The sequence below is a fragment of the Salmo trutta genome, chromosome 34 (assembly GCF_901001165.1).
Source record: "Salmo trutta chromosome 34, fSalTru1.1, whole genome shotgun sequence".
Lineage (NCBI taxonomy): Eukaryota > Metazoa > Chordata > Actinopteri > Salmoniformes > Salmonidae > Salmo > Salmo trutta.
In genome coordinates, this window is record NC_042990.1 from 80,510 (window position 1) to 92,328 (window position 11,819).

The 11,819-nt window shown below is 43.9% G+C and overlaps 1 protein-coding gene across 5 annotated transcripts; it reads right to left on the reverse strand.

Annotated features, from left to right (window-relative positions):
- Positions 1-1,912: 1,912 nt before the first annotated feature.
- ndufv1 (NADH:ubiquinone oxidoreductase core subunit V1) lies at positions 1,913-10,628 on the reverse strand. 5 transcript variants are annotated; one of them, XM_029731181.1, is made up of 11 exons: positions 10,530-10,628; positions 9,709-9,861; positions 9,514-9,596; positions 9,132-9,302; positions 8,707-8,890; positions 8,072-8,261; positions 6,036-6,248; positions 5,542-5,708; positions 5,197-5,278; positions 4,889-5,034; positions 1,913-2,206 (listed from the first exon to the last, which is right to left on the reverse strand). In XM_029731181.1, exons 2-11 carry the CDS (start codon positions 9,817-9,819, stop codon positions 2,129-2,131), a joined length of 1,425 nt encoding a protein of 474 aa, XP_029587041.1. In that variant the 5' UTR covers positions 9,820-9,861; positions 10,530-10,628; the 3' UTR covers positions 1,913-2,128. The 5 variants fall into 5 exon arrangements, with proteins under 5 accessions (XP_029587041.1, XP_029587039.1, XP_029587038.1 ...); XM_029731179.1 differs by having other exon boundaries at positions 1,952-2,206; positions 9,709-9,827; positions 10,530-10,620; XM_029731178.1 differs by lacking the exon at positions 10,530-10,628 and adding an exon at positions 10,500-10,517 and having other exon boundaries at positions 1,952-2,206.
- Positions 10,629-11,819: the final 1,191 nt, after the last annotated feature.

Sequence of the window (11,819 nt, forward strand, 5' to 3'; positions counted from 1 at the left end):
TATTATGTATATAGGGCATATGTATGCATTATTTTACTATTTTAATTGATTTAAAAACATTTACATGTTGGAGTTCAGGTGTTTTATGGGTGACTAAGTGCATTCTTGTCAAATTAATATGCATGATGATGGATACATTCTGCAATGAGTTCGTCTGGATTTGAATCTGCAACAGAACATGTCAACAAGTGACTTCTGAGAAGTGTGTGGCAGGATCTACAATCACGGATTACGAAACGAAAATCAGCCCCATCACGATCATTGACGTCTTGCTCCCAGAAAAATTCAACAACTTCTTTGCGCGCTTTGAGGACAATACAGTGCCACCGACACGGCCCTGTACCAAAGACTGTGGGCTCTCCTCCTTGGCCGACGTGAGTAAAACATTTAAACGTGTTAACCCTCGTAAGGCTGCTGGCCCAGACGGCATCCCTAGCCGCGTCCTCAGAGCATGTGCAGACCAGCCGGCTGGTGTGTTTACGGACATATTGAAACAATCAGTATCCAAGTCTGCTGTCCCCACATGCTTCAAGCTGGCCACCATTGTTCCTGTTCCCAAGAAAGCTAAGGTAACTGAACTAAATTACTATCGCCCCGTAGCACTCACTTCTGTCATCATGAAGTGCTCTGAGAGACTAATCAAGGATCATATCACCTACACCTTACCTGTCACCCTAGGCCCACTTCAATTTGCTTACCACCCCAATAATTGCCATCACACTGCACACTGCCCTATTCCATCTGGACAAGAGGAATACCTACATTAGAATGTTGTTCATGGACTATAGCTCAGCATTCAACACCATAGTACCCTCCAAGCTCATCATTAAGCTCGAGGCCGTGGGTCTCAACCCTGCTGTGCAACTGGGTCCTGGACTTCCTGATGGGCTGCCCCCAGGTGGTGAATGTAGGAAACAACATCTCCACTACGCTGATCCTCAACACAAGGGTGCATTCTCAGCCCCCTCCTGTACTCCCACGACTGCGTGACCATGTGTAACCGATGTGAAATTTCAATCGGGTGACGTCACTCGCTCTGAGACCTGAAGTAGTTGTTCCCCTTGCTCTGCAAGGACCACGGCTCTTGTGGCACGATGGGTAACGATATTTCGTGGGGTGTCAGTTGTTGATGTGTGCAGAGGGTCCCTGGTTCAAGCCTAGGTTGGGGCGAGGAGAGGGACAGAAGCTAAACTGTTACATTGGTGCTGTGACCCAGACACTGGTTGCTGTGGAAAAGGAGGTCAAAAGGGGGTTGAGTGTAACCAATGTGAAATGGCTAGTTAGTTAGCGGTGGTGTTTCTAAAATGTAATGGTGGATAAAAACTATTGGAACCATTTTCCTGTTTGACCGCTAGGTTTTATGGGTGTTATGAATCATACTGTGGCATTGTATGTCCTTAATAGACCATGCGGTCCTAACAGTGGCGTAGCTCCATTTCGCGGGGCCCGCAAAGTTAACGGGGCAGAGAAACATTTGCAGATTAATAGCTAAACTCATGCTATTTTACACATTTGCCATGAGGCTGAGAGAACATGTATTTTTAAAGCAAATTTTCTGTAATTCAAAAATAAAATATATATAGGCTTATGAAATGTTCATATACTATCTGAAGAGCCCAATCAAAAATTATATAAATAAAATGTTTTTTTTGTTTTTTTGGGGGGGGGGTCCTAATTCAGTAAGATCACATGCCAGACTGTTCTTGGTCTGTTTCACTCTGGATTCATCTATTTCTGCTGTGAGAAATTTAAATGACCTCACAAGGCAATTGCAGGATACTGATATTCATACAGTAGTTCATTTGTATCATCAAGAGCTGCAATTGTGTACCATGCTCCAAAACAATGTTCCTTCTGTTAAACGACAGGAGAGACAAATACCGATTCATCAAAATGAAGAAACAAATAGCAATTCCAAGATTGAATTTTTTTAAGTCTTAAATGAACAATACATATACTGTATACAGCACAACTGTTAAATTGCTTAACAATTTTAGTTACATACAGCTTTATTGGCGACTTCAGACAAAGGCAAAAACGGAAAGCAATTATTCACAATGAATGAGGCAACGCATTCTTATTTAAATAATTGTGAATGAAGGGTAGAGGAAAGGGACGAAGGAGTGATTTAAGCTCTGGCTTGGTCCTTCTGCTGGAACTCTGCAATTCGGGTCTCCATAATAGGCCTGAAATGTCTGATCAATCCCTATAGAGAGAAAGAAGAGTAGGAGAGTGAGTTAAGAAAAGGGCAAGTCAGCCGACTACACTATTACCAAATCAAATACAGTCTGTTTAAATAGCAGTCTCTATGGAGAGATGCAGGCAGAGTTCATAGAAACCTGTATTACTTACCACCAATAGACACTAATGGCTCACTCTATAGGACTGACTTGAACCATTGGATTGGCTTGGATATTTTCACAATGAGGGATTATTGTGTAACCAGGCCAGCCCATGATAGCTTAGCTTGGCACTATAATGTGAATCAGGCATAACAAGTTGAGCCTCAGTGAGTGTATGTACAGTGCATTCGGAAATGATTCAGACCCCTTGACTTTTTAGACATTGTTACGTTACAGCCTTATTCTAAAAATGCTTAAATTAAAAAACCAAGCCATGAGGTCGAAGAAATTGTCCGTAGAGCTCCGAGACACGATTGTGTCGAGGCACATATCTGGGGATGGGTACCAAAACATTTCTGCAGCATTGAAGGTCCCCAAAAGCTGAGTGATCTCCATCATTCTTAACCCTTTCACGCGTGAGTTCCAAATATCTTTAACGGTCGCCCCAGCATGAGTTTTTTTTATGCACGTGATGTTCGAATGTTCTCTCCATTCCAGGATGTGATTGTTACATAAACAACACCACTGAATGGCTCAGAGTGGGAGTGAGAGGTTACCGTGATTGACTGCCTAAACGCGCAATTTGTATCAATAAATCACTATCAGAAAATGTTTTGTGTGGTATTATTGATATATTTACTATTTTATTTACGTTTTTCAATTACCCGTGATAAATCATGCATTCCAATTTTTGCATAAATTGTAAAGGGCGCATAGTATGTGTGTAAAATAATGTTTTGAAGGTTGTACTGATTATGATGAGCTAAGCTAATTCCAGCTTTGTGTTTGGAGCCATGTTTGTTGACATACAATGCATTCTGGGTTTCACTTGATCGTCTGTCGGACCAAAGATGCTATAACAAAATGAGGTGAGTAAGGGTTCACTCATTTTTTGAGAACTTCAGGAAGTGAATGTGGGACGTGAATGATGATAGACCACACCCCTTCAACAACTCATCTTGTCTTCTCTTATTATCTTCGGTTTCTGTGAGGTAAAAAAGCATGGCTGCGCGCTGAAACTAATCGTCGGATTACTTTCGATTTCTAGAGTGTTTTACTCAATTATTTTGATCAACGGTGAGCTCACCCGTGATGTGATTAATTGTACATAGTAATTGCTATTAGCTAATTCATATTGTAGTTTATGTCAGCCGAGAAATAGAAAATATGACCGCTTGTGTTGCGTTAATCTTTCCTCAGCGCTAGGACAAATGTAGCCTACATTTTTCCGGTTAGGATGATTGTGTTATGCTATAGATACTTCTGTGAATATCTGAACATTGCATCCAAAAATAAACTGCTCACATTCTGGACATAACTTTGTAAGGACTGTGTTTGTGTAAATAGTTTCTGAAAAAAGTGTGGCCAGCTCAAATGTTGATTGTTGCGTCATTCGAAACTGGCCATTCTAAATGAGCGTTCTAAATGAGTGTTCTAATCACACGGGGTGTGATCGTACGCTTCAGGGACCACTGTAGAACGATCACACCCCGTGTAATGGTACGTGTGAAAGGGTTAAATGGAAGATGTTTGGAACAACCAAACTCTTCGGGCCAAACAGAGCAATAGGTGGAGAAGGGCCTTGGTCAGGGTGGTGACCAAGAAACCGATGGTCACTCTGACAGCTCCAGTGTTCCTCTGGCGATGGGAGAAACTTCCAGAAGGACAACCATCTCTGCAGCACTCCACTAATCAGGCCTAATGGTACAGTGGCCAGACGGAAGCCACTCGTCAGTAAAAGGCACATGACATCCCGCTTGGAGTTTACCAAAAGGCACCTAAAGGCCTCTCTGACCATGAGAAACAAGATTCTATGGTCTGATGAAACCAAGATTGAGCTCTTTGGTCTGAATACCAAGCGTCACGTCTGGAGGAAACCTGGCACCATCCCTACGGTGAAGCAACGGCAGGGACTGGGAGACTAGTCAGGTTGGACGGAAAGATGAACGGAGTAAAGTACAGAGACATACTTGATGAAAACCTGCTCCAGAGCGCTCAGGACCTCAGACTGGGGCAAAGGTTCACCTTCCAACAGAACAACGACCCTAAGCACATAGCCGGAGTGGCTTCGGGCCAAGTCTCTGAATGTCCTTGAGTGGCCCAGCCACAGCCAGGACTTGAACCCGAGCGAACATCTCTGGAGAGACCTGAAAATAGCTGTGCAGCAATGCTCCCCATCCAACCTTACAGAGCTTGAGAGGATCTGCAGAGAATAGGAGAAACTCCCCAAATACAGGTGTGTCAAGCTTGTAGTGTCATACCCAAGAAGACTTGAGTCTGTAATCGCTGCCAAAGGTGCTTCAACAAAGTACTGAGTAAAGGGTCTGAATACTTAAGTAAATGTGATTTCATTTTTTCTTTTTTTATTATACATTTGCAAAAATTTCAAAACCTGTTATTGCTTTCATTATGGGGTATCGTGTGTAGATTGAGGGGGGAGGACTAGTTAATTCATTTTAGAATAAGGCTGTAACGTGACAAAATGTGGAAAAAGGGGTCTGAATTTTTTCAGAATGCACTTTGTATACAGCATATCCTGTATTTACCTGTACGGGCCACGCGGCTCCATCACCCAGAGCACAGATGGTGTGCCCCTCAATCTGCTTGCTGATTTCCCAGATCATGTCGATCTCAGCCGCCCGTGCATCACCCTTCACAAAGCGCCACATCATCTTGTTCATCCAGTCCACTCCTTCACAGAGGACAGATTGAAAGAGAGATGGAGAGAATAAGTAAGATGGAGAGAATAAGTAAGATAAATATGGGAATAGGGTAGAAAGAGAGAGAAAAAGACTTGTAGCAGTCTTTAAAAGGCACAACATTAGGATCAAAATAGTTAAGTAGCCTTCCTTACCCTCCCTGCAGGGGGTGCACTGGCCACAGCTCTCGTGTTTATAGAACTCAATCAAGCGAGCGATGGCTCTGATGACGTCAGTCTGCAATGAAAGTACATCTCTCAACAACATATCTCAATGTGTCAGATATAATATCAATGAACCTAGATGTAAGAATCACTTTCTCATCAGTGTTATACTGTTACTTATACATACAGGGCCGGTTTCCAAGACACAGATTAACCCTAGACCTGTCCAAAATATCCTTTTCAATGGAGATTGTCCATTGAAAGTGTTTCTTATTCCAGGACTAGGCTTGATCACTGTCTGAGAAACCAGCCCATACAGTGTGGATGAGAGTTTACCGATTTGTCCATGACGATGAGAGCGGCAGTGCCGAGGCCAGTCTGAGCCTGGACTAGGCCGTCAAAGTCCATCAGCACGGTGTCACACACTGAACGGGGGATGAGGGGTGTGGAAGAGCCTCCAGGGATCACACACAACAGATTGTCCCATCCACCGCGCACACCACCTGGGAGAGAGAGAGACATTCACTTTGGTCAGTTGAATTGAGGCTGCACATGTGTTAATGAACAAGTACGATATATATACTGAAAAGGTTCTGTTGTGGTGTTTACTAGGAAACCTGATTCAGGGCTTTGATACAAAACCACCTGATAATCTTAAATTAGTAATAAAGCAATCCAGAAGATTTTAAGACAACATACAGTACATATATTGGATATCTGAACTGACATGTTTGCTAACTGTAGCAACAATGGTGAGGTGGTTATTATACATTGGGAAGAGAAATGCAGCTCAGTTTTAAATGCTCACGTGGTGTATGGTAAGGACATACCTGCGTGTCTCTCGATGAGGTCCTTGAGAGGAATAGACATCTCCTCCTCCACTGTGCAGGGGGTGTTGACATGACCTGAGATGTTGAAGAGCTTTGTGCCCGAATTCCTCTCTCTGCCAAAGCCTAGGAACCATGTGCCACCACGGCGACAAATAGTGGGCGCCACGGCTACCGTTTCCACGTTGGCGACAGTTGTTGGGCAACCAAACACACCTTGGAGGGAACAAAATGGTCGACCAGTTTAGAACTAAACCTTTAGAAGAAAAGTTAAAGGATATTTGGATGTTATTGGTGTAGAAGGTGTTCTGTTTAACCTCTAAATTGACCTATTATCATCAAAAACATATCATTGCCATGCCATGATTAGTTCCATATTCTGGTATTACTACAGTGAGGGGAAAAAGTATTTGATCCCCTGCTAATTTTGTACATTTGCCCACAGACAAAGAAATGATCAGTCTATAATTGTAAATGGTAGGTTTATTTGAACAGTGAGACAGAATAACAACAAAAAAATCGTGAAAAACGCATTTATAAAATGATTTGCATTTTAATGAGGGAAATAAGTATTTGACCACTCTGCAAAACATTACTTAGTACTTGGTGGCAAAACCCTTGTTGGCAATCACAGAGGTCAGACATTTCTTGTAGTTGGCCACCAGGTTTGCACACATCTCAGGAGGGATTTTGTCCCACTCCTCTTTGCAGATCTTCTCCAAGTCATTAAGGTTGAGGCTGACGTTTACCAACTCGAACCTTCAGCTCCCTCCACAGATTTTCTATGGGATTAAGGTCTGGAGACTGGCTAGGCCACTCCAGGACCTTAATGTGCTTCTTCTTGAGCCACTCCTTTGTTGCCTTGGCCGTGTGTTTTGGGTCATTGTCATGCTGGAATACCCATCCACGACACATTTTCAATGCCCTGGCTGAGGGAAGAAGGTTCTCACCCAAGATTTGACGGTACATGGCCCCGTCCATCGTCCCTTTGATGCGGTGAAGTTGTCCTGTCCCCTTAGCAGAAAAACACCCCCAAAGCATAATGTTTCCACCTCCATGTTTGACGGTGGGGATGGTGTTCTTGGGGTCATAGGCAGCATTCCTCCTCCTCCAAACACAGAGAGTTGAGTTGATGCCAAAGAGCTCCATTTTGGTCTCATCTGACCACAACACTTTCACCCAGTTGTCCTCTGAATCATTCAGATGTTCATTGGCAAACTTCAGATGGGCATGTATATGTGCTTTCTTGAGCAGGGGGACCTTGCGGGCGCTGCAGGATTTCAGTCCTTCACAGCGTAGTGCGTTACCAATTGTTTTCTTGGTGACTATGGTCCCAGCTGCCTTGAGATCATTGACAAGATCCTCCCGTGTAGTTCTGGGCTGATTCCTCACCGTTGTCATGATCATTGCAACTCCACGAGGTGAGATCTTGCATGGAGCCCCAGGCCGAGGGAGATTGACAGTTCTTTTGTGTTTCTTCCATTTGCGAATAATTGCACCAACTGTTGTCACCTTCTCACCAAGCTGCTTGGCGATGGTCTTGTAGCCCATTCCAGCCTTGTGTAGGTCTACAATCTTGTCCCTGACATCCTTGGAGAGCTCTTTGGTCTTGGCCATGGTGGAGAGTTTGGAATCTGATTGATTGCTTCTGTGGACAGGTGTCTTTTATACAGGTAACAAACTGAGATTAGGAGCACTCCATTTAAGAGTGTGCTCCTAATCTCAGCTCGTTACCTGTATAAAAGACACCTGGGACCCAGAAATCTTTTTGATTGAGAGGGGGTCAAATACTTATTTACCTCATTAAAATGCAAATCAATTTATAACATTTTTGACATGTGTTTTTCTGGATTTTTGTTGTTGTTATTCTGTCTCTCACTGTTCAAATAAAACTACCATTAAAATTATAGACTGATCATTTCTTTGTCAGCGGGCAAACGTACAAAAACAGCAGGGGATCAAATACTTTTTTCCCCTCACTGTACATCATGGGGGGGGGGGACGAGGACTCCATCTTCCTCTCCACCTCAGAAACTCACCAACGTCAGCAGGGAATGGGGGCTTCAGGCGGGGCTTCCCCTGCTTGCCCTCAAGGGACTCGATGAGTGCTGTCTCCTCTCCACAGATGTAGGCACCAGCCCCACGCATCACAAACACGTCAAAGTCGTAGCCAGAGCCGCAGGAGTTCTTCCCAATCAGACCAGCTGCATAGGCCTCGTTGATAGCCACCTGAGGTCAAAACCGGGATGAAATCAAATTTATTTATAAAGCCCTCCTTACATCAGCTGATATCCTAAAGTGCTGTACAGAAACCCAGCCTAAAACCCCAAACAGCAAGCAATGCAGGTGTAGAAGCACGGTGGCTAGGAAAAACTCCCTAGAAAGGCCAGAACCTAAGAAGAAACCTAGAGAGGAACCAGGCTTTGAGGGGTGGCCAGTCCACTTCTGGCTGTGCCGGGTGGAGATGGCCAAGATCAAAGAAGACGTCAACGAAAGTCATTCAAAATAAATTACCTTAAAAAGAAACTATATGTGTTGAACGTACTAAGAACATTGGAAAAGGTGAAAAAGTGTGCCACATCTAAGAAGAGTAAGCATAACCGTCTAGAGATCAACCTCTAAGCCATTGTAGTTATGAACTTGTTTTCCCTTTTCATGCAGTCCACGCTCTCACCTGCAGGTTGGAGGACTCATTGTAGAACTCTCCCCTGATGTAAATGTAGGCAGCGCGGGCTCCCATGGCCCTCCCGGCCACCAGGCAGCCCTCCACCAGCTTGTGGGGGTCGTTACGCATGATCTCCCTGTCCTTACAGGTGCCAGGCTCTCCTTCATCAGCATTCACCACCAGGTACTTTGGTCTAAAGATCAGATGAAGGGGGGATAGGAGTTTTAGATTCCTTTCTCAGGTCAAAGTTGGCACAGCGTCAAATGGGGGTGTAGGGTAAAGTTGCCCCTGGATTCTGATTTTGGGTAAACTTAGCATTCTCCCCACTAATGGTTAAGGTTAGTATTGGGGGAGGGAAAGCTGATCCTAGATCAGTACCTAGGGGAAACGTCACAACGGAGCATCACGTGAGCAACATAGGCAGTACCACTGACCTGCCATCACTGGGCTTGTTCATGAAGCCCCACTTCATGCCGGTGGGGAACCCTGCTCCACCTCTCCCCCGCAGCCCTGAAACTTTGATCTCGTTGAGGATCCAGTCCACTCCCTTCAGCAGGATCTCCTTGGTCTTATACCAGTCACCACGACTTTGTGCTCCCTTTAGCCTGGAACGACATAGGGAGAGAGTAGAAATATGACACCTAATTCCTAAGAATAGTATTACATTAGCATATTACTGTATGATTAAGTAATATGCATGGAATGTTATAATTGTACAGATGAAGAATGCTGGTCCAAGCTCTCATACCCCAAAGGCCAGCATTTCTGACACTGTGTAGAGTGTTATTGTGTATAGAGAACCGTTTGTAATATAACCTCCAGTCATGTCGGCCATACAGGTTGGTGAAAATTCTATCCTGGTCAGCCAGGGGTCCAAATGTGGTCTTCTTTGGTGGTGCCTAAAGAGATTGCAAAACATTAGGCCTAATAGTCTAAATACAATACAGAATATTTGGTACCAATAGTCTGGAACTGTCAAGTTTGCACTTTACACAGCTTGTGGAAGGATACCTCAGCAGTTGTGCTGTTGAATCGTGTAATGGACGTCACTCTGCCTTGACAGACAGCAACTGGGCCCCGAGCCGCAGCACAGACCAAAGCCAACCGGGACAAGGACAGCATCCTGATAACTGGTTGCGGGACAGGATGCAGTCAAGTGCACAACTAGATAGTTCAAATAATTTAAAATGTAGCCACAATACAATTAAATACATTGGTCAACATCCAGGGCAGGCTTCAGTTCCATCCCCATTACAAAAGCTCAAGCAACAACATTACAAAACCCAATGGCAACGTGACACGGCCCAAATACAACACAAAAACATTAGGCGCCGTTACATGAATGTCATCATAAAATCCATGCCAAGGAAGCGTACCTATTGCTTATGTGTCAGGCAACTTTTTTCGCCGCCACTGAACAAAGAATACTGTTGTCATTGTCAACTCAATACATTAGCTAACTTAGCTAGCTAATCAGAGGTGTTAGTTAGATAAGGATGCATAGCACTGAAATTGTAACATTTCACGGGCCTAATGTTCAAAGGTGTATAAGGAGAAATCGTCAAAAATCTAGCTAAAAGCCAAACACATTTCCCCTGGCATAGCACTAGCAGGACCTGCTAACGTCCCACCATGACCTCCACTTTGTGATAGCTAACGTTACAGTAGCTAGCTAGCATGCTAAACAGGCTACGACAATCAACTTCTGATGCATAAAACTGCTCCAAGTCTCATAATAATCTTATTATTTTTATTACGTTTTGCATGATATATTCATGTAGCTATGAAAACAACAAAATCACCAATGTTTGTTGCAAAAGTGGTCTTCGTACCTTGGTGTTGTGTCCCGAACCTGTGTTACAAAATGACGTTCTTCTTCTATGAGGTTTCTATGAGGCATCCAATTTGTTGCATTACCGCCACCTACTACACTGGAGTACAACTCCCTTACACTTCACTTGATAGATAAAATGTAACAAATAAATACCCTACCCTCTAACACTACGCTCACTAATTTCAAAATTATATAAAAATTAACACCACCCTACTCCACTAATTAAAGGCATTTATTCCTACCTCATCATCCTGAATTTGAATTTAATTTGTTTTAAATTTAACCAGGTAAGAACAAATTCTTATTTACAATTACAGCCTAGGAACATTGGGTTAACTGCCTTGTTCAATGGGTAGAACGACAGATTTTTACCTTGTCAGCTCAGGGATTCGAATTAGCAATCCAACACTCTAACCACTAGGCTACCTGCTGCCCCAAGGAAAGGATGGAACATCACCACTTAACACACCCTGTAACTCTTAATGTCAAATCTCATACACCCAAATACCTCTGCAACTGCCACCACAACTTAAATCTTCTGCGACTTACATTCCATTCCTGTAATACAATTGATAACCATAACTATAAATGCTAAAACTCCAATCTTACTGAAACACATATCACTTGATGGCCTATCCCTCTGTACTGGTACAGATCTACTACTCACACCACTCCTCTCAGGATCCCTCCCCCTTGACCCATCTTCCTCTACTTTCTTCACTGCCTCAGCATATGACAACTTCTGCACTACTCTAACCCTGGAAACCTCAACCTGTCTCTCTCGCACGGGACATTTCTGATCCCCAGCCCCATGGGCACCCCTACAATTAACACATTCCACTACTTTCCCCAATGCTACACATTCCTTTATCTCATGCCCTTCTGCACACTTCTCACATCTAGGAACCTCCCTCCTACACACTGCTGCCACATGCCCATAAGCTTAACAATCCAACTACCATGGTTTCTTCAATGTTACTCTTCTCACCACCTCCAGATAGGCGACATGCTGGACAGCCCTTATTCTTGCCACCTCGGTCTCCATCACCCTAACAGAGCACTTCATGAATTCTGGCGCATGCTCGCCACCACAATTGCAGCATTTCACCTCATGAACGGAAGCTAATGCCTCTCGCCCGGAAACAGTCCGCCTCGGAAATGGTCACAGTACATATAATCGCAGTTCCAGAACTTCTGCCAGGAAAATGGGATACAGCAGGTATAAACAATGCCAAAATTGGCACAGGCAATGATGAAGTGGAGGGGCAAAATGCCTCCCTCATGAAAT